The 23,412-nt window shown below is 36.3% G+C and overlaps 1 protein-coding gene across 2 annotated transcripts; it reads right to left on the bottom strand.

The window, feature by feature from the left end:
* Positions 1-2,046: 2,046 nt before the first annotated feature.
* On the bottom strand, positions 2,047-22,982 carry ALX1 (ALX homeobox 1). 2 transcript variants are annotated; one of them, XM_072771567.1, is made up of 4 exons: positions 22,729-22,982; positions 19,631-19,935; positions 16,545-16,673; positions 2,047-2,676 (listed from the first exon to the last, which is right to left on the bottom strand). In XM_072771567.1, the coding sequence occupies exons 1-4, from the start codon at positions 22,952-22,954 to the stop codon at positions 2,356-2,358; spliced, it is 981 nt and encodes a 326-aa protein (XP_072627668.1). In that variant the 5' UTR covers positions 22,955-22,982; the 3' UTR covers positions 2,047-2,355. The 2 variants fall into 2 exon arrangements, with proteins under 2 accessions (XP_072627668.1, XP_072627669.1); XM_072771568.1 differs by lacking the exon at positions 22,729-22,982 and adding an exon at positions 20,657-21,747.
* Positions 22,983-23,412: the final 430 nt, after the last annotated feature.

Raw genomic sequence — 23,412 nt, 5'->3', positions numbered from 1 at the left:
GTTCATTTTGTTATATTTTAGTAATTTAAATATGTAGTAAAATCCAGCCAGTGAAAGAGAAAGGTCAGAATAACACAAAAAATTGCATTAAATTCTTACTGCCTTCATAAAATGCAAGGCATGGCTGAGGATGCAAACTTTATGGATGCATTTGTCCAGGAAGATTGTGAACTCACAGAGGACAAAACCAGGGATCTATTATCTATTTTATCATCCCCAAAAGTACTTCACACCCTGGAGGTGTTTTTAAAAATGTGCTGATTGAATTGAATTTATACAAAGCCCTGCAGATGTAGAGCAATCAAAAGATGTTGTTAAAATGGAAAAAGAAAAAAAAAAGGATCTACAGAAGCTCCAATTATTAGAATATAATGAGAAAAAAAAAACAGTAGGAAAGACAACTGAAAGATGAAGTGAAATTCAAACATGATTCAAAAATGAGTTTTATCTCTCATTTTAAAACTATAATGTATTAGCCAAGGGATATTAAAATTCCAATTAAGAAAGCAGAAGAAAATGAACATGAACACTACTAATTTGGTAATTTTTAAAAAGAAAACCGTACATTTTCTTTCTAAGTTTTAGTTCACAACTATATCTATTGAGCAGATATACGAATATATTAAAAGAAGTCATTCTGTTTTGAAACATGAAGGATATTTAACAGCTGCCTAAACAATCCTTTAACAAGAGCTCCTGCATGTAAGCAAAATTCTCAGGGCCAAAGTTGAACAAGTTTGTCCTGGGAAGAAAACTAAAAAGAGAGAACACAAAAGTAATAAAGGACAGAGTTATTATGAAGTCAAGGAATGTTTGTTTAGGACATCACTCATCTCCATCATCTGCTTGATTTTAAAGTTTTATTACAGAAGATGTCTAACTGCTATAAATATTTTCCCTACTAGGAAGAGACACTGAATTTACATGTTTTTTCTGAAATTTAATTTTAAAAATTCATTTATTCCTGTCCGTTAGGCTTTAGGGCTTCCAAGCATATCCCTAAAAGGCTGTAGGAACCACAAGGAAGATTCTAAGGGAGTACAAAGAGCAGACCTTGCTCTGATCCAAGCCATGGGAGCCATCTTCATTTCAATTAATTTACTTTGCCTTTATGAATTAAGAGTCTTTTAAGGAGGTTGACATTTCACTCATCTGAAAAAGCTTGGAATGTGACAGGGGAAAGGGAGGAGAAGTAAATCAAAGGGGTTAGCAATTTTCCAGATGCAATGTATTTTTCTTTTCTTTTCCACCAGAAATTTTAGAGAGCCTTCTGACATTTTAATTCCCTATGCAAAACCACAGTAGCAAAAAAATGCTTACGGCTTATATATCAAAAAACAAACACGCACACATGTGCACTTACATAAGCCCATGAAATAAATATAAATTCAGATCTGCTGCTCTTTTAGCTAAAAATGTTTCATAATATAATAAAGCATAATAATGTTACATGTCAAAAAAGTTTCTTTAGTGTATTTATTAGATGTTTGTGTGTACAGTTTAATCAACACCATTTTAATTTAAAAGCAGCAGCAGGTTTTGTAGCTTACTTTTTTCCTAGTGATACGAAGTCAATGAGGTGAGTCAGTGTTGATTTTTTTTCACTGAGTTGGTGCTGTTTCACTGAAAAGATAGCATTTATAAAAAACTGTTCTCGTGACTGTATTTTAAATCACACCAGAATATTTCAGTTATCACCTTTAGCCACATGGTTTCAGGAAACTATGCCCAAATATTTCATGCAAATGCTGGTCATTTTAGAAGAGTTCTATTTCAGGGGAGTGGAAATTCACTAAAACATCTAAATGTAAAAAATCTTAGAGGCCTGAAGACAGATTCTCAGTAACAGGGGATATGTCCATTGTGTCCTGGAGCCAGAGAGGGAAAAATAATAGTCAACTCCCCGAAACACCCTGCTTCGATATTTACCTGACAGCTTTGGTATCTTGACATTTTCCCCAGCGCATTTCCTCCTTTATCAGGTATTATTTTACAAGGGATTTCTTGTTATACAGAACTGACATAAATCAATCTATAACAGAGGAATTTGTTTAATACATTTATTCTTTTAAGAAGTTGCATGATCGTATTTCATCGACTCGTACAATAGAAAAAAATTTACTACTAAAACAGAGTTTGTGGAGACGGATGGATGGTAAATCTATTTAGTCTTTTCAGAGGTTCATTCTTAGATTTTAATGTTAAATAATAACAACTATTCATTTAAAGCTGGTCTCACTGTATATCTTGACCTTTAGCAATTCCACACACAGCAGCTTATTGTGGTATCCTTTAAATATGAGAAATAGAATGTTTTACTTTGCCATTGAAAGAAAAATAAAAGAGTACTGTATGTTACATGGCCCATGAAATATTGGCAGTGTGCTCCTTGGCTTTCATTCGAAGAACTGCGATACTGGAAGACCTCCTTTCAAATTCTGGCTTTGTTTCAAATGCGTGTCCATTGGTAGCCCCAGTAAGAAGAGAGTCAGTGAAAAAATTGTTGAGGGGCACGTGGCTGAACTGGTTCTGGTGGTTTGAAAACCCTGTGTAACTGGAATCTGTCCGAGGCGAGTGAGAATAAGGTGTCATACAGGAGGAAGTGTCACGTGGTAACATGCATGAAGTAACCACAGAACCACCACTCGCATTTCCTGCCCACAAATTGTTCTGAATCTGGAATATATAAGACAACAAATATTACATTTACGCATTCTCACTTTTGTTCCCTTACATTTGTTAAACAGCGTTTACTAAATTTTGTCAACTATTCATTGTTTGCTCCCATTGGGTGGTCTGTAATTACATTCCTAGTACATAAAGTGATTACTAAAAAATAATTATTTGAAGGATCCTTCCAATCTGTTATACTGCAATAGTTCACCAAAACCCACGTACTTGACCACATAAAATACTCAAAACATGTCAATCTCCTGAGTATTCTTTTTATAGTCGTGATTGTTAAAGTGAAATCTAGAAAATCTGGTCATGATTCATGACAAATTCATGTGTTTAGAAAAACAGTTCAAAATACAGTTTTAAGTTTATATATAGTTTTCATCCTTCTAAACAAAATGACACAAACGCATTTTTTAAAGTTTTATAGTTGGACTCAATGTGGCGGTTTTGGTTGGAAACCATTCCTGATATGAGGCTATTACCTTTGTTGATATTTGAAATCAAACTCATTACTAGAAATGTTTGCCCTTTGATTGCTTTTTATTTCCCATAGTCTTAAATACAGAGCTCTGTGAGTATGAGCAATATATACATATTTTAAACATTTTTCTGTGCCTTATGTATGATACAGTGAGATTGCAACAGAATTATGACATGTAAAACATTTTAAAATTCTAAAACATGACCTTATCAAATAATGGAAGTACAACTGAGAAAAGCCTGCTAGTATTAGCAAAAATATCATATGAGTATAATTAAAGTACTATATAACATCTTACATAAGATTGAAAACTAGGTTGTCACTTGTGCCCAGGAAATTCACATTTCTTAGTATTAAATCTCTATAGAAAACAACAAACAGAAATTTCTCTAAAGTTTCTAGCATGGAAAGGAGACACTAAGTAGAATTTGTACAACAGAAGTTTTACATAGGAGGGATCTTAAACCAGCTATTTAAACAAGGAAAGAAAACAGTGCTCACATGCATTACTGAGAAACATCGAGAAAAATCACACAAACAGCAGGAACCCGGGAAAACTGTTGGATGGTATAATATGAAAGACAGTTCGAGCCTTAGAAGACAAAATTTAAAAACTGTATGCTTTTGCAATATTAATACAACAGATCTGAACTAGAACAGAGCAGGAATACCTATGTTTATCCCCTCTGGCTCCCTTTTTAAAAATCGTAGTAATTAGAATCATTGATTGTTTTTAACACATACACAAACACTGTTTGCTTATATTTACTTTTTCGTAAGAATTCAAGTCTACCACATATAGCCTCTGGTGTAATCTCACAACACCCATACTTAAATCCTGCCTTTTAAGACAAATTATTTTCAATTAATAGCATAAAATGTTAATGAATCTTCTACATTATACTGGTAGAGATATTACTCTGTCACTCAAGAAGAGACCGCTTAACCGGTTTCAAACATAAGGAAAAACTGAAACAACTAATTTCATCTGTTAGTTGGGGCTTCAGAGATTGGCACGATGCTCACTTCAGTGTTATTTTAGAAATAGTCATTTATATAGATATCTTTATAAAACTGCTTTAAATATATTAAATCTGTGAGACATTTCTACAGATATATATATAATATATAATACATATATATATATATAATGATTTGCACATTCTATTAATCTTTAAGCCATCATGGGCTATGTTGTTCTAATTTTGGCTGGTTCTAACTAAATGCATCCCATTTGAGCCAAAATATGATGACTGGTGCCACTGATTGCTGAGTTATGTATCTCAAACCAACAAGAGGGACTGTTAATGTCATTACTCTGTCAACCTAGCTCTTCTAACTTGATCTGGGTGATTTTCCTCTGACATTTAATCAAACATTGTGCTACACTGCAAAAACCACAGTCACATGTCTGACAAAAGGGCTTTCAGGAAATGAAAGTGAACTTGCTTGCTTATTTTTGAAAAAATAAATGAAAGGCAAAATAGCGGTAGAGAAAGATTATTTACGGTTTAAGTTTGTTAAAGGATTCCTCAATTTATACATAGCATTGCTATGTAATTTATTATTAAAATCATCTATTCATATTTCAAATGCATAGAAATATATTTACTAAGTAGGCAAAAAGAAAAGAAGGTCAAGACAAGGAAAGTGATCTATGAATATAAATTAAGAAAGATTTTTCTCTTTAAAATAATCCACATTAATCTACCTATAAATTGAAAATAAATTCTTCAGTTTCTATGGTATGAACAAATTTTTTTTCATGAACAAATATTTTTATTTTGACCAAAACTTTTTATCTGGACATGATCAAACAAGATGAATGTGCTACTTTTGGTGAAATAATTTCTAGCATATAGAAAGAAATGTTTTCCGAAAAGAAGAGATGGGTAAAGCAAGTTACTGCAGCAATATTTTAGTTGGATTTGAGAAGATACCATGGGCATCCCAAGGGTAGTGACACTGTCACACATTTCTACTGATATGTCCTATTTCCTGATCTCTATCTTCTCCACCTTATATCTTTTTTTCATTTAAAACATTCCTGGCATGTCTTCATTTCACTTTAGGGTTTTAATTGGTTTTGATATCGAAAGTTTAGATGCAAATCTTAAAAGACAAAATTGAGGTTTTGTTTCCTCTGAAGTGTTCCCTTGGGATGATTAAACATCTGATGACAACAATCAAAACAATGCTCATGACAGCTAATGGTTACCAGTTATTCACCATATACATGCTATTAAATGCACTGTACAGACTTCTAGTCATTTCAACACACTAAAAGATGCTTCTTTGCTTTCAGTATCCACATTTTGTAAATGGTAAAAATATAGAGCAGGGAGCTTAAAACCTTCTACAAGATGTGTAACTTCAATGTTAGAGGTCAAATCTGAATGCAGGCAATCTTAAGAAATGCTACAATGATACAAAAACTAGTCTTTATAAACTGAAATTATTTACTTATTTACAATCCTAACTTTGTGGGGGTTCGTAGGCTCTGTTCTCTGAAAGCGAAATCCCTGATGCTTGCTCATAAGTTTTTCCTCATCCTTCAGCCTAACACAATACATGATAAGCACTTAATACAATTTTATTAAATGATCAAAAAATCTCTGAACAGTCTGAAATTTGCACTGATCCATCTTGCAGGTGTAATCAAAATTTTATGGACAATTTATGGTAATATATCTAAATTTTGTTTCATGATTTGAGCTCTATAATCACTACTATGTATAAGCTTGACAATTATGAAAATTTCATCCCAGACACTGTATTTCCCAAGGTAGTTTTATTTTCCTATTACATACTTATTCTTCATCACAGATACATCTTGTTGGAGATTCTGACTCATTAAGCATGGGGTGTGGCTTATGGGATCTGTATTAAAATAATGGCAATGATAATAATACAGGAATTCTGAAAATCAACTGGGATTAGGAAACATTATTGAAGCTCCACTTCCCTCCAAATGCAAAAACCCCTTGTACACGTTCAATTACATTTAGTTCTTGTAATAAGAAGCTTCCCTCTTCAAAAATTTTTCATTCCTTTTTGGACAGTTCTATAAAAACGTGAGCTGTTATCTTCCTCTATCACTTCGATTTCTGGTCTTTAAAATGATACAGAAGCTGGCATTCTTCTTACATGTGAAAATCTTCAAGTATCTCAGGCAATTATTGCACATGTCTCTTTTCTTCAGCATTTCTCAAGGCAGTATTTGATCAAACAGCAGCTTGTGGTTTAATAAATCTACTGCTGTCAAGGTGGGCTCAGTCTATGGGCCCTCCATCCCTCCACCAATTCTATTCTTATACAAGTGGTCATTTTCAAACTCTGTGCTCGAATCTACAAGTCATATTGTCTAAAACTATAGATTTGTTAGCAGAGAAGCCACATAAAAATCTTGCTGACTCATTAGAAGAAATATTGTATTTGCTGTTAGATTTTGGAATGAAAGAGTACTTTTTTTCCCCCAAATAGGATCACTACTTTTCTTTTTTTTGACTATTTCAGAGACACCTACGATGGTGAAGCCCAGCAGCAAATAAATTTTAGGGTTTTTTTTTTTTTTTTCTGTGGGCCTCTAACTGTATATTAAAGAGCTTCACAACCAGGAACACTCTTATTAAGTAATATCCACATCCTCCTTTCCTGTGTGCCAAAAAAAAAAAAAAAAAAAAAAAGACTGCCTTTACATTTTTTCTTCTTTATTGTATAAAAAGGAGTAGAAAATCTAAAAACATTCCATGTTTTAATGTGCTTTGCAATGTTTTAAAAAAATTCTAGGGGTACGTTCAAAGCATTGTCCAGGGAACTTAGCCAACTGCATCCCGTTAGCACGAATGCAGGTTCAGCTGACTTACCACACTCCACTTTGAATGTTTGCCTCTTAATGTTTTCCTAATCAAATGAAAAGTTAGCACTTAATTATTCCATGACTATGAATTTAGGAGGAAAGTTGTTTTTTTGTCTGATTCCTTCCAAAGAGAAATTAAATTTATTTAATACTCATTTTTTCCCCAAGGAATTAAAAGTAATATATAGGAAGGAAAGGGTCAATATATATGCATATTTTACATACATGCACACACACACACACACAGAGTTCTTCACTGTGGGTATATATTCATCATGAGTTGAAATTATATGGTAAATAATGAAATTATAAATCTCATTTACCTCCACCTTAGAAACTTGTTAGAAACTTGATATAGATATATTCTTTGTAAAATCAAAACTGCAAAGAAATTTTTAGAATACTAACCCTACCTAGTATATATTTCTAATATATTTGCAGATTTTATTATAGTAAGCAACTTCTCGTACTTTTAAAAAAACTTTGAAAACAAATACAAGTTTGTTAGTCTTTGCATTAGTTGTATCATGATGTATAAAATACATCAAATACCTTCATGACAGCATTATATATTCTATATCCTAATGTTAGTGCTATTTAGAAGACAGTATTCTATGAACTTTAATCTGGATTTAATAGAAACACTGAATACCATGAAATCAATGAGTAACAATCATTCCTTAATTTTGAAGCAACTCTAAAACTAAATATTTTTCTATGAAAGCAAGTTTATATGGCCTTCCTCCTCCACTATACATAGATTGCTCTTACCTGCCACCAATGTCCATATGTATACACACCACAAACACACGTGAACACCCCCCCACACACACATACTACCCTTACACCATATGCCTACACACTTCCCTGTGGGAGTTAAAAGTTGCTTTAAAAAGACACAGATTAGGGATTTCCCAAGAGGTATTTGTAATGTTTTAGCAATAGCTTCTTTGCATTAAAATCCAAAAGCTGATTTTTGTTTTTCCTCTTTGAGAGAATGTTTACAACTATTGACCACTTTGTATATTATTCAATACTTACTACATAGTTTTATTACCACATTATCACTTACATAATTTTCCAGATTTTTTATATGGTCTCTTAAAAAAGTGCAAACATGAGTTTCCACAAAAGCAGTTTAGTTTTTTAAGAGGCTATTATATTTTTTACTAGCATATCCCTCCCTTTAAAATTTATGGTGATAAAATGTCAATAAGAATCATACACTTAGTAACTTGTAGATATTTTTAGATGTTGACTAATTTTAGGGTCCCATTAACTTTTCTAGTAACTGCAACAATAAGTTGCTGGCAGGGAGAAAGAGTATAAATGCTTTTCTAAATAATGAATTAGCTACCAGTGAGTAAGTCTCACTTGCTACCAGAGAATAAGTGAGTAAGTCTCAAATACTGATACTGTCCATCTGGGGAAAAAAAAAAAATCCCAACTTAAATTAATTACCTAGTGAAAAGATTAACCTGAGCATAGTTAGGTACTACCTAAAACAGAAATGAGGGTATATTTTCATCAGTGCCTACTTTTTAGCTGTAATTTTCACATTAAAAAAGGGGTTTTTTGGGTAATCAATTTACATTTCAAAAATTTCAAAGGTATACTTTGTCAACATAGTGTATCATTAAGCTGAAACGATTAGATATTACTTATCAGAAAAGGGTCATATGTTAAATATTGATTGCTACTTTGATATTTTTTAAAATAACATTCCATCTTACAAATATGTACAGAGATTTGGAACAAGGAAGAATGGATTTTCCACTAAAATAAATCAGATATAATAATCATATGAGACTAAAAACCTGAGAAAAAACCGCTTTACAGAAAAATAAGTGTATATATCTTTTTAGTGCAGAAATTAAAAACACAACCCTCAGAAGAAATGTTAATGTCTGGAAATTTTCAGAATGACATCATATAAATGTGTTTAAATTTTGCATTATTTAAATAGTATTTGAAATATGTGCTCCAAGTCAAAGATGTAAGAAACATTAAGGACATATTTTCCTTTCCTTTAGGATTAGATGTGTTCTTAAACTATATGGTAATTATGATCATTAAAAAGATTTAGAGGAGATCTCACTCTATATGTCTTAAAAGGACACTTTTCAAGTCAACTCACTTAAGGAGGGAATAAAATAACAGCACTTAAGATTTGCTATTTTACTTATTCAGCAACAATGATCAACATGGAATATTTTCCAATTAATTGTCACATTATTTTTCATGTATTTTAATACAGGCATGATAGCCATTGTTGACAGTGCTTGATTCATTTTTAATGACACAATTCCTCAAAACAAAATCCACAATTACAAGAAACAAAGATTAAAATATAAATGACGTTTTCCTTGTGAATGAGTAACTTAAAATACAAATCAAATATGCAAATACTTTAATCTGCACAGAATATTTTTAAATCTAGAGATTTCATGAGGCTTAATAAATATGGAAAGCATAAAACTCTGGGTTAAAATATATCGTAGGTTCACAATAACAATAACCGTGTGTGCTGGTTTTAACCTACGAGTCTGTTCTCACGGACTTTCAAGTTTAATTTCCCCTCTGGGTCTCCATCCTCCGTAAGGTAGTTTTTTAAAATATATTTTTAATTTATTTTTACTTTTTTATTGGAGTTCGATTTGCCAACATATAGCATAACACCCAGTGCTCATCCCGTTAAGTAGGTAGTTTTTATACATATAAGCAACAATAGCAGTCTTCAATGATTTAGATTTACATTTTTTCTTATTATTTAGTTTGGTAATCTACTCAATTTCTTATTTATCCTTTCCTTTTAAAAATATAAAATACTCATGACCAATTCAGTTAAATTCAATGCTTTAACAGCAATCACCTATTAAAAGTAAAAAAAAAAAAAAAAAAAAAAAAATCAGCTAAGTTAGTATTACTGTGTAAAGTCATTAAGTCATATTAAAACTTACATACCATGTTTTTCAAAAAATATGCCCAAATTCATAATCTAAAATATTAATGCACTTTGCTTCTTTTACAGGGTATTTTTTTTAATCTCTGTAAAGTGTATTTTCAACAAAATTAAAATTTTTCCCTCTTTGTGTCTAGCTGCATCTTCACTTGACTGATGCTAACAATACCTGCCTCATGCTACATATCACTTATTTTTAATATGTACTTATACACCTATGTGAAATATTTTTCATACAAATTGTTATACAACCTGTATACATTTTTTTTCATTTTTAGACATTTAATTAAATAAGCAATTTTCTATCAATATGACTTGATCTAATGATGTTAATATTTTTGTCCCTCCATTCTTCACAAGAGAGGTTTCATTGTATCACTATGTGACCATTTCACTGGCTGTTTCATAGATACGAGAATATTTATCATATAATGTCTCAAGTATAGCTATATTAATAACGCTTTTTAAAAGATTTTGTTATTTATTTACTATTTTAGATGCCTTTAAATTGCTAAACCACAGTGGTTGAGGGAGACAAGTTCCATATTCTTTATTTAGTTTAAGTGAAGGTAAGCTTCAAGATGAGTACAGAGACTGATGCTACAAGAAGGTGAGAATGAACAGTATCTTTCCCAATCACTATTTTACAGAAACTTTAACATTTCCTTTAAAACACTGCATAATTACAATGTTTGAAGGAGAATTTGTTAAACTGGAAGTGTTGTATACCTATCACCTGGGTCTTAAATTATTCCAATGACTAAAAATTATTTATAACTTGAATCCAACTCCAAGTGGCATTTATTTGTTAAGTCATCAATTAAGCAACAGAAAGCAAGATACTGCAGGGGTCCCCTTGTATATAATGTAAACATAGATTTAGTTATGATTCTCACTATACACTAAGTAAAAGCCCATGGAAAATTTTGGTGGGAAAAAGCTTCAAACCTTTAAAAATTTTTTGATGAAAATATTTTCTTCATGAGAAAATAATTTTGGTGGGTTAAGAGTATACTCAAACATCCCTCAAATTACTGTATTTGATTTTCCTAATTTAAAGAGGAAAGCACATTTAACTAAATTTGATCTTTCCCTAGATCCTTAAATAGTGAATTTACTAAAAAATTGGATTAGTTTAAATGCTACAAAAACAAAACATTCACACCACTTAGCTAGCTCGCTACTGTAGAATCAATAATGAGTGACTGGCTATTATAGAACTGTTACTATTTATTGAGCACTCGTTATGTACTAGGCAACAGTCCTAAGTACTCTGCAGAAACTATTGTGTCTAATCTTCACAAACATCATGTGAACTTTTATGCTCATTTTATAACTGAGGAGAAATATGCCAAGAGGTTGATTTACTTGCCAAAGGTCTAAAATCTATTAAGCAGCAGATTCAGACTCATTTGAACCCAGAACCCCCTGGCTATGAAGCCCATAGTCAAATATTAACACCTAGCCCTCCCCCAGCCCCATGACTTAGCTCCACAGATGTTTGGAAATCAATTTAGTCCTCTCAATAACAGAAAAGGTACTAGGATGATGATCATTATCATCAACCACACCACCAACTCCAGCACCAATAATACCTCCATTTTACAAATAAAGAATCTGAAGATCCCAGGAAGTCAGATTTACCCAAGTCACCCAGCAAGTAAATGATAAAGTTAATGCACATGGGATATGAGCCAAACCGTGAAACTAGACTTTCTAGTAGGAAGGAAAGATGGCTATAATCCTCCAGAAAATGTTTATACCTGGAAAACTATTTTATTCAACAAAACAATTATTTAAAGAATTGCTTTGATGTCCATAAATTAGAAATAAATTAGAATCTACTGTTGATAGATGCTTGCTTTTTCAATTCGAAGACAAAATTATGTAGGTTTTTTTGGTCTGCTGGGTGTAGATTCTATCAAGAAGTGTCTGCAGAATTTGGTACAAATATTACCTAGTTTGTCATCTGCCCAAAAAGTAAGAAATTTTACCTGGATCATTTATAAAACCCCCGGGCCTCAAACAGTACTTAACCTGTATTTGTTGAATTAAATGAAAATAACTCTGGAAGAAAAAAAAATTAAGCCGAAAACATTCTGCAAAACCTTCCTAATCTATTCCTTTTAACAGAGGAAGAAATTGAGATTCAGAGAGGCAAAGTTAACGCTGAGGACCCCAGAGATGGTTAATAGCAGAGATCCAGGAATCAGCTATTTAACTGAAATCTGATTAATCTGGGGGTTCATAAAGTATTCCAGAATGTTGAAGCAAGACTCCTTTTTTCACACCTATTTGGTGTATACATACTTTGTTTAATACGGTTGTCATACGAAGTTAAGAACTGACTCCTCTTTTTGAACCATAAATACTTTATGTTGTAAAGGGGGGAGCTGACATTGTATACAGTCCACCACCATGTCAGTGAGAACTGTGCCGACTGAAGGAGAACTGAAGGAAGGTTTCCTGGAGGAAATACAGTTTAGGTGAGGAAAGGGAACTGAAGACGGAGGAAATGGAGTCAGCATCGCGCAAGGAATAGATGTGACACGTGACTGTTGTTTAAGTGTCATGTCATGGAGAACATTAGGCAGTCAAGTAGTTTCATTTAGCTAAATCATAGTGTTGCCAAATGACAATGGATATGGTGAGCCAAAACAAAGGGCTTTTTAAAAACAGATACTATTTTTCAGTACATCAAAATATACTGCCCTAGGGACGCCCAAGTGGCTCAGCGGTTGGTTGAGCATCTGTGTTTGGCTCAGGGCGTGACCCCGGGATCCTGGGATCGAATCCCCACATCAGGCTCCCTGCACGGAGCCTGCTTCTCCCTCTGCCTGTGTCTCTGCCTCTCTCTTGGTGTTTCTGATAAATAAATAAGTAAACAAACAAACAAATAAATAAAATCTTTAAAAAAATATATACTACCTTAAAGTATATTATTACTGACATCACGCCTCTCACTGTTTGCTATCCAACATGATATCAGATGTCACATGTGAGCAAGCTTAAAAAAGAATACCTGAAAGCAATCTAAAAAGTGTCTACGCTTTTAAAATGCTTTATATCACTATTTTATATATTTGAAAAATGAAAACATTTTTTGCTTTCCAAAGTGACTTGGTGTTTTAGGGTCAACATTGAAATATTTCATGGCTCAGTGGCACTGCGTAAAGAGCTCTGAACCCCTGCACTTCAATTCCGTGAGTTAATGGCTGTAAGAAAGAAGCCTGGCTTAAAATAAGCCTTCAACTGGTAAGTATTAATTTTACCAGTAGGGCTGTTGTTACTATTTTGTAATGAGAGCAATGGAAGCAAAGTAGTTAGAACACTTTAGAAAACATTAATTACTACTCATAAATAAACTTATTATATGTTATACAGAGATACTTTTATAGTTGGTAAGATCATTATTCATATTTGAGCAGACCTGAGGAGATCGTTTTCTCAACCATTTCTGTTTTTCATGTATTTCTGTATATGCTTTTGCTTTCCTGCCAAACTTTTCATTCTTTATTTCTGTCCTGTTTCTAGTTTTCTAGTTTCCAACTTTTTGGTAATTAATTTTTTTTCTGTAATTAGTAACAGTAACCAAGCTCAGTGTTTTTCTGCACTGAGTTGTCAGATTCTATTTTGGTTCCCATTTTTCTGATTATAATTTCTATTTTCAAGACACATGCTTAAAAAAAAAAAAAGTTTCCTTTAGGCTGAAGCTTGAGAGACATGATCTTGGCACAACTATTTCTTCAAAATAAAAAAGTCCACCACATATTTTTAAGTTAAAATGGAATTTTACTGACTTTATCCCCACAGTGGGGAGTGAGAGACACTTGATTTCAGTATTTTTGGCAACCAAATAGTTAATGAATTACCAATATAGAAAATAAGTATGGATTTTACAGTATTGATTTTTAGGATTCTCGATGAATTACACCATCAAAATAACTTCAAAAACACAAACTTCAACATGTGATGTCCGTGTTGCCATACTTAAATTAAGAGTTGACATCACCAATGGACATAGCTTTGGAGAAGCCACAGGGAGAATTAGTGCAACATTCCCATGATTCCTGAGGGGAAATTTTTAAAATTAATCCCCTGTTGGAGTGAAAAAAGACTATCAAATGTATAATTTGATTGGACCATCTCCCTTCCTGCTTGCGCGACCTTACTAGGTTACCTCAGCGTGCTGAATGACAGTGTCTAAAGCTATGAGGCACAGTAACACAATGGCAAGACAATCCTAGGAACAAAGTATGACTAAGAGTATATTAAGTTACATGAAGCCTTTGTAAAGAGCTTAGTTTGTGCCAGGCACTATTCTAAATGTTTTATGTTGCACTGAAGAAGAAAGGGAAGTTCGAGATAAAGCAACCACCAGCAAGGCACAGGGAAGTGGGGAACCACACACACACACACACACACACACACACACACAACCGGAAATGGGGTCTCCAAGGAAAGGAATGAAGACTGAAATAAATGCGGCAAGAGAAGGAGATGGTAGTCAAGGGTGGTGGAGCACACTTGACTAGGAAGACTGTAAAAAGTCCATTTGAAAAGAATTCATTAATTTGTAAGTTTACTATCTGTACATTCATCACAGTGAGGTAGTTCAAAATTACATAAAGTACATGCCAGCATACGTCATCTGTCTCTACTGTTTTCATCATTGTTCCACTTGCTCTTAGTTTCTGCTCCTCTGAACTGAGCTGCAGACTTGTACGGTGCAACCTTAAGCCGTCCACTCCTTTGGTATTCATTTATCAATCATTCAATCCTTTCAACACAGTCGTTGGGAGAGCCAGTGTGCTGTAAGGGCTAAGACCTTGCACTTGGGAGCCAGACTGCCTGTAATGAGGTCTCGGCTTTGCCATTAGTGAAAGTGAGAAAATCTCTGCCCTCTCTGTGCCTCAGTTTCCTCACAGGGAAAACGAGGACAATTAATTAATGACACCTAGTGCATAAGGTCGTCGTAAGGATGAAATGAGGTACCGCGTGTAACCTGCTCAGAACAGACTGATATAAGGACCATGGCTGGGTCAACAGGTAAGAAATCACTGCAGTGCCTGCTTCCATGGAGTTTGTAGCCTACCAGGGAAACTTCCTCATGGCACTTTGTTCAGAACTCAACTAGGACACTCAAAACTATCCGGTGAATAAAAGCTCATTGGCCCTACGATGGTAAGTAACAGAGTACATACATGCTTTTAAACTGAAGAAAAAATTTTAAAAATAAAGGAACTATTTTACTATAAATTTTTAAAAGTAAGAAAAACAAGGTTCTTCTGATGGCAGGTATGGACATTTATTTATTCAAAAGGTACCGTCGTCTTCTAGTAAACTGCAGTAGGGAGGCTTAGCTGTAGCAGCATATAAGCCCCTCGTGGGCTGTCCTATAAAGAGGAACCAATTCCTTCCATAACTCCCATGGGTCTCGTTTCCTAACGTTTAAAAGGACTGAACTAAGGTGATCTTATCTGGAAGGGTGGAGGTTTCAAAATAGGTTTTTAAGAATCATCAAAAGCATCAGAATACAAGGATGCACAAAATTAAAGGACTGAATTCATGCTCACAGGGTATGAACCTACAGTTGAAGAAAATGAGTACCCTTAAGCCTGGCGTTGTGAAGATTTGGTTCCTGGACTATCAAGGTAGTCCCCCAGCATATGTGTTATTTATTTTCAAAATGGTCTGTAACAACGCATATCCTTAAACCGTAAGGAGTAAAATAACAAATATCATGTTCCTTATAATACAAGTGCTCCGTATCCTGTATCAAAGGCAGATGCAAATACTGGAACTCAGTAATAGGGAAAATTAATGCCCAGTTAAAAAGATAATATGCATTTTATCTACATGCATTACAAAGTCTGAAAAAGAAAAAAAGGCCTCTAAATTAAAAGTAAAAAACTAAGAAAAACAATAAGTGCTCTTTAAAATGAGATGAGAGCTCCCATTATAAAGGCGTGGATGCGTTTTTTTTTATTAATGTGATCGATTTTTTCAAATGATGTCCAGTACTAATCCTATGTATGTTTTAAGTAACAAAGGGCTAAATGTTTCCTTGAAACAATGAGTAACTTCAAAGCTGAAAAGACAACATAGGAAAAGAGATATTTTTAAATGGAACTGAAGGTTTCATAGACCACACTGGACAGTAGGTTAGGGGATGGAGGCTCATAAGACATTAGCCACAGGGACAGCACGCCAAGCAAAGCTTTTATTTATTTTTAAAAGTTAACGAAACGAGCCTGAATAGTCAAAATGTAGACTAGTTAAAAGACTCAGACTGTGTATGATGCTACTTCAGCTGTTGCCGTGTATAATGAGGAAGGGACCCTGAAATATTTTTGAATGAATGGCTCCAAAAGAAAATAAAAACAAAATAAACATTTCGGTAAAATAAACATCTAACAAACATGCAAAAAGTCTTCTGGAGGTTCAAGTTTCCATTCTCGATTATTGTGTTGGGTATAATAAAGCCAATAATAATAGCCCTTTTAAGAATATACAAACCACATCTATTTTTCGCCATCAGTATTCTGTGAAGTTAACCATACCTGTGGATAGCTGTCAGTCCTCGGCAAAACCGATATGTCATAGGTGGCAGCAAAATGGCTTTTAGCTTGTTGTATTTGGCCATAGCGTTCTCTTTTTCTCCACTTGGCCCTTCGATTTTGAAACCAAACCTAATTTTTTTAAAAAGTAGAATTTTAGCTGAGGAATATTTGAAAATGCAATGGTCATGTTAAAAGACACAGATCAGAAAGGGCCAACCAGGCCAATAACATCACTAAGAAAGAAATTTAGGTCAGAAAAGTATCCACGAGTTTTACTTTCTATTTTACCCTGGTAAGTGGCATGTCCATGAGGTACTATAAATTAATAGAAAGGGACGGAATACTTCAAAAATTATTTAATGTGTCTCAGGCTCTGGGTTTTTCTTTTCTTTCATTTTGGAAAATAAAAAGGAATTAGATCACATGACTTTGAAGACTCCTTATGTCTCCAAATTATCATAGATAGCCCTCCTCTCAGAGAATGCTGCAAATCTGGAAGACATTCATAACTTTTTAGTTTGGCGTTATGCACATAACATTAACCCAGCCAAACTATAACCAAATTAATATCTGGGTCTGTCAAAACAATTATCTTTAAAACATGTCACAGAGTGAAGACTCTGCTGGGTTGTACCCATACTTAGATAATCTTAGAAAAATTTAAACGCAATGATTACATCCAAAACATATGGCACTGGCAGAAATATCATGATTATTTAGAAACGGAAAATATTAAGATCACATATCATATTGAGCATGATAAAGACTATAGGTAAAATGGAACCATCTGAAATTAAACTCCGGTTTTAAAATATACAAATGTCCTTATTACACAAATTACACCACTTATAATATTTATCCTCCCTTATAGAAAATGCTCAGAAACCTCCAAATCATTTCTCCAATTCAAGCGACTTACAGGTAATATAAATAAAATAAATGAGGAAGCTATAACCAAGTGTCAAGAAAGCCTGTGGGCTACTACAGTCTCTACAGGGTCACTAAGCTGTCATCCAAATTTCTCTAATTCTATATTAATAATATTTGCATAACAACCATCTTTCTCAGAGAGGTAAATAATTACTAATTCACACCTGAATTAGCTCTCCAGATTCTTCACTTTAATATTTTAATGAATTAAAGGGAGACACAATATACTACATTCACTATAAATCATTTGTTATTTTTGAGTAGACATTTCACAAGTAGCTGTCAGGAAGTATTTACAAAACTATGTTCAGGGCACAAAATACTTACAAAAGAAGCTAGAAATCACACACAAAAGTGCAGACTGTTAAAACTGCTAAAATTTACTTGAAATTTTTCTTTTTTTTCATATTCAGTTGTAATCTTCTATACCTTTACCATCACACTTATGGATCCATATTGAGCCTCAGTTCAGTGCGCAAGCATGGACTGCAAATGTGAGGTTGTGCTTTAAAGAGTTTCCAGCAATTAAAATAAGGCAACGAGAGCTACTTGTTCAGTATGATTTCTTAGAACTCTGTTGGTAAAGGTGTATTACACAGGATGCCCAGGGCTCAAACCAACATTGACAACAACACAAAACCTATTTTCTTCCCGTCTTCTCAGGCACTAGAAGCCTAGTAAGGGAATTTAATAGTGAGTTGTTGTTTTAATTTTTTTTCATTAAGAAAAAAGATCATTAGGTGTGAATTACCACTCTGATGTGAAAGCAGGAAAGAGAAAACCTGAGTCAATTAGGTTTGGGCTGGTTCTCTGGGCATGTTTTTAGACAAAAATTATTCAGCGGTTGATGAAATGTTAAGGGGAAAATATCCATTGTGCACAGATGATCATCCCGTATGTAAACATATTTTTCTATGGCTACAAGTATAACTAATTAAAATATATGAACACAAGGCAAACACACACACACACACACACACTTGCGGGGACTGGTGTTAACACCTGACAATTCTAAAATTCTTCATTAGCATCAACGTTCTGTATATTTACTTCCTGAACTAAGATAAAGTAACTATTTGCCTCCACAAGCTAAGGAAAAATCCTGCTGCTTGGTATTCCTGTATCACCAAATGTCGTCTTTAATCATGTAAAGGCCTTACAATAGTTTAATCTTCAGAAGTAGTACTACTACTTCAGAACAAAATTTTTCACTGTCTTATTCATTTCCCTATGATACTGCATGGGAACTGCAAAATTCAATATTCTGATATTTAGCACGGTGAAAACACACAAAGAAACGGGCCATTCCCTGAAATTGTTGTTACTAGAGAACTGATAAATGTAGTTTGAGAATACCAACTCTAGTAAAAATAAAATATGCCTCAGAGATAGACTTTTAACCTCATATAACTTTTTTCAAATAATTTTAATAGTATATTGAATCATCCAATTTGATAACCCGAATGCAACTTAAAATATAATTGAGTATATATCTGAAAATTACTTCAAGATCAGTATCCCTATTGCCTCTACAAAAAAAAAAAATAAAAGCTATCTACATTTAAAAATTAAAATGGAATGGCAAGGCAACTGTTAGAGCTAGAAATGTTGTAGGTGAGGTACCTAATCGTTCCTTATGCATAGTGAAAATCAGTCATGGCATACACCACAATTGGGACATTTGTGAGATTGGTTCATTTTTGTTTGTTTTATTATAACCCCAACCTCAATAAAATTATAGATCTATGGGCCATTACACAAATGGCTTACCAATACTTGCTATATAACCTAAAAAGAACCTTAATAGCTGATAAAATAAAAATAAAATAAAATACATGTGTTAGTAAGGAGATAGCTAGGATTCTGCTGCCTGTCCTTTGAAAATCATTTTTTAAAAATTAGAGATATTTATGCTATTCTGTTTCTTTAAAAAAGGATCGCCAATTTATATGCCTACCTAATAAGTCAAGTGTTCTTTTATGTTTCTTCTGTGTGAAGGATTAAATCCTTTGCAAGGAAGAAGAACTTTTAGTGGACCTCCATGCATATAGAATCAGTTCCTTCTTTTGTGGCAAAACACAACCATTGAATGATCCCAACAGTATCCCCCCCACTTCCCCCACCCCTCTCCACCCAAGGCCCCCCTTGGCTCCTACCTGGACCCTGGCCTCCGTGAGCTCTGTCCTCAGAGCAAGCTGTTCTCTGACATAGACATCCGGGTAGTGGGTTTTCTGAAAAACCTTCTCCAGTTCCTCCAGCTGAAGGCTGGTGAAGGTGGTTCGGTGTCTCCGCTTCTTACTGCTGGACACGTTGCTGTCACATTTATCCCCAAGTTCATCCAGGTCTCCCTTTTCTGGCATCCCTTTCCCGGGCGACATGCGGAGGCTGTTGCAGTTGTCCAGGGCCCTGTTCAGCTCCGTGTGGAGGGGCTGGCCTTCCACCTTCGTGATGCCATAGTTCACTGTACCCAGAGGGGGAAACAACACTTCTCAGGACTGTGAACCGAGCCGGTGAGGCACCTAAGCCCAACTACTGCAGGGCCCGAGCATCAGGAAAGCGGGCTGTTAACGACTCCCTGTGCCACTATTCATTCAATCATCGCGTTGTGTACCATTATTAATCCACTTTGGGCAGGTTTGAAGCCATTTAAAAATGTGTACGTGGAACTCCTATAAACGTGCCACGTCTTACGGGCTCTACCTTACGGGGCTGATGCAGAGCTTAGAAATGGAACTTATCAGCAAATAAGGTGATCGAATTAAAAGATGCTCTAGATTTAAGAAAAAAATAAGTGAGCACAATTTTTGAAAAGCGAACCACATTTAACGTAAGCGATGGGTACGTATGTACTCACAGCAGGCAAAATCGGGCTAATTAGGTGGCCCCGGGAAAGGTGATTTCAATTTTAAATAATATCTGTAAACCCAAATCCAAACTCTTCCCCAAAGTTATTTTCCTGCTCCACACGAAACGTATGGACTACAGATTTAAGATACGGTTTTGTTTCTATCGTATTTTGAATATTTTGAGTGTTTATTCATGGCTGCTTTTTAATCTTTCTTTTTTTCAAAAAAGTGACCTACTAAATTAAAAAATGACTGTCATATCGGTTTCTGGAAGTGCTTCTTCTAGAACAGAATAAGATTTAAGTAAACTTCATTAGCGTAAAAACTCATTTGCACCTCTTTCGAAATAGGTCGTATTTATCTGTAGCTCACGGAACATGTTCTAAGACAGAAAGCCTTATTCTTCCCTAAAGCAGAGAAATTAAAACATCTATGAAAAGATCGCAAAAGATGTCATCTTCCATTCTCCTTAGGGTTGTTTTACTTTCAGTGATTTCCTCCAGATTTGATTGAATGCTTGCAGTATGATATAAAACAAAAATGTATCCTATGGTGCCACACACACACACACACACACACACACAAATGCAGTGGATGCACATCATGAAATTGGAAAGAGTTTTTAAAAAGGTAAAGCGAAGCGAGCCAGAACAATAATTTCCAACGAACTGCCATACTTTCTTTCGTTTTGATCTGTTCTTAAATTCTCATAACCTATTTCAGCAACTGCTCTAATGAGTATGCAAATGTTTTGAGCTGTAAGACCTATAATAACTTAAATGCTTAATATCTTGTAAGCAAAAGAGGTGATGTGAAACCAGATATAAAAGAAGAGCCAGGACTGATTAACAATAGGGTTTTGTCTTGGGCAGAGTTAAATGGGGGAACTTCGGTAATTAGGGATGGGGGAGGGAAAGCAGTGGTGAGGCTAAGGGCATCTCAGGAGAAAGACAGGAGCTTTCCTAAATTTAGCCAACTGCTGCCTCCGTTCATCTTACTTACTACTTTCCTATTAAAACTCATCCGAAAAGTGTGATGTTCCTTCCCAAGTTAAGGCATAATAATAATTTTTTAAAAAGATCACCTATTTCTCTTCCTGTTTTGGATTCCCGACAATTTAAAATAGGATATAGTCCTACCGAGAGCAGGACAGCAGAGAATCGCTTTTTGTTTTTAAATCCCGCCCATTCAAATAACTTCACGTATATACATATAAGAATGCCAGAAATATGGACCCTGAAGTCTGAAATACCACCAGAAAAGCCAAAAGAGCTAGCATATTAAAAATAAAAAATTCATCGCATGTGTCTTTCGAAATAAACGACTGAAACGATTTAGCTGATTTTTCTCTCCTTCCCGTCTATGTTCTTGGTTCAACCTTGCGAGTCAAAAGTAATTTGCAACGTTGAATAAGTCAAATACAAGAGATGGGGTTCTTTTTTTTTTTTTTTTTAAGTCACTGTGTACAAAGTACTTGGAAAATGCGCTCCTAGGAGCCAGTACCTTGCCAGATTTTGACCCTCTGCACTAAAACAGGGGGCGGGAGGCTTGTTGTAAATATTTCACACTTAATTCGTTTGTTATTTTAAAGCAACCCGCTCCTTACAGCTTAACTGTGCAATATATACAATGATAAGGAAAAGTCCTCTTGGAATTGTAAACTTGCTCTAGCTGTCGCGATCTGGAAGAAAAAAAAATAGGTTTGTCTTGGGTTACAAGATAGAAGAGATAGATGGCTTGTTTTGATAACACTCTGACTTTGAGATACTTGGCCGCTCAAAGTTGAAGGTTTCACCCAGAAGCCTTCGGAGAGGGGGTTCTGGGGGGGGGGGTGCTTTTCACGTGCGGTCAGAAACACAGAACAAAAAAAATATATAAAACAGGATTCGGGAGTTGAGTGCTTCCACGGGAGATTCTTTACCCGAAGCCCTTGAGAAGGATTTGGCGTTTAGGGGAAAAAAAAAAAAAAAATTGGGTGTTGCGCTGCAAACCCAAGCAACCAGCAATCCCAGCTGCACACGAGCCGCTCTTAGAACCTTGCAGCTTCCCAAAGAAAGACTCCCGCTACGTCCTGGACAGCTTTTTTTTTTTTTTTTTTCTATACAAAGAGGTTTTTTGGGTTTTGTTTTGTTTTCTGGGGTTTTTGTTTGTTTGTCTCCACCGGGAGGAGCTCCGACTTTCGGAGCCGTGACAGCGGGGACGCGGGCTGCGGCGACCGCGGCGGGGCCGGGGCGAGGGGTGCGCGCCCCCAGGCTCGGCCCGCGCAGCCCCGGGACCCGGGCGCCCAGCCCTTCCCGCGGCCCCCGCCCAGGCCCGGCGCGTCCCGGCACCCCGGGGCTTGCAGAGGGGAGGCGGGGGGAGGGGGGAGGGGAGGGGGGGGAGGGCGCGCGGCCGGGCCGCCGACTCACCGCCGCCCTCCTGGCAGGGCGAGGCTCGCTCCAGGCGCACGTGATGCTCGGCGCGGGGCAGCGGCCCGAAGGCCTGCGCGCATTTGCCCGCCGCCGCTTTGCCGTAAAAGGGCTCATTGTCCAGCGTCTCCATAACGTGCTCCAGCGCGCCGCCGGCGCCCATGTAGAAGTCCCCGCTTTTACCCGGCGGGCTCTTGAGCGCGAACTTCTCGCTCAGAAACTCCATAATCCCGGCGGGGCGGTCGCGGGGCGGCAGGCCCGAGGGCGCCGGGGGGCGGGGGGGCGCGCGGGCGGGCGCGGGCGCGGCGGGCGCGGCGGGAGCGGGCGCCGCGGCGGGGGGCTGCCCGGCTCCGAGCCCTCCGCTGCGTCCCGGCTGCGGCGCGGGCATCCGAGGTCGCTTTTATATCTTGAAACTCAGCTGGGCGCTCCGGGCAACCTCCCAGCTCTAATGAATATGAAAATAGGCAGGCGACTAACTCCACCCCGGGGCCCCCCTCCGCCCCCCACCCCACCCCCGCCCCCCCACCCCCGCCTCCCCGGGCAGGGCGCGCCCGGGCCTGGCTTAGGCAGCCCCGTTCCAGGCCGGTGCCGGGAGCGCCGAGGCCGCGGCCCCCAGAAGCCTCGTCGCCGCGACAGCCACGGGCGCCTCGGAGGAGCGGGTGAGATCGCGGAGCGCTGAAGCCT

Source organism: Canis lupus, chromosome 13, assembly GCF_048164855.1.
Source record: "Canis lupus baileyi chromosome 13, mCanLup2.hap1, whole genome shotgun sequence".
Taxonomy (NCBI): Eukaryota; Metazoa; Chordata; class Mammalia; order Carnivora; family Canidae; genus Canis; species Canis lupus.
Note: the sequence above shows the minus strand (reverse complement) of the source record. Positions and strands in the feature narration are given on the sequence as shown.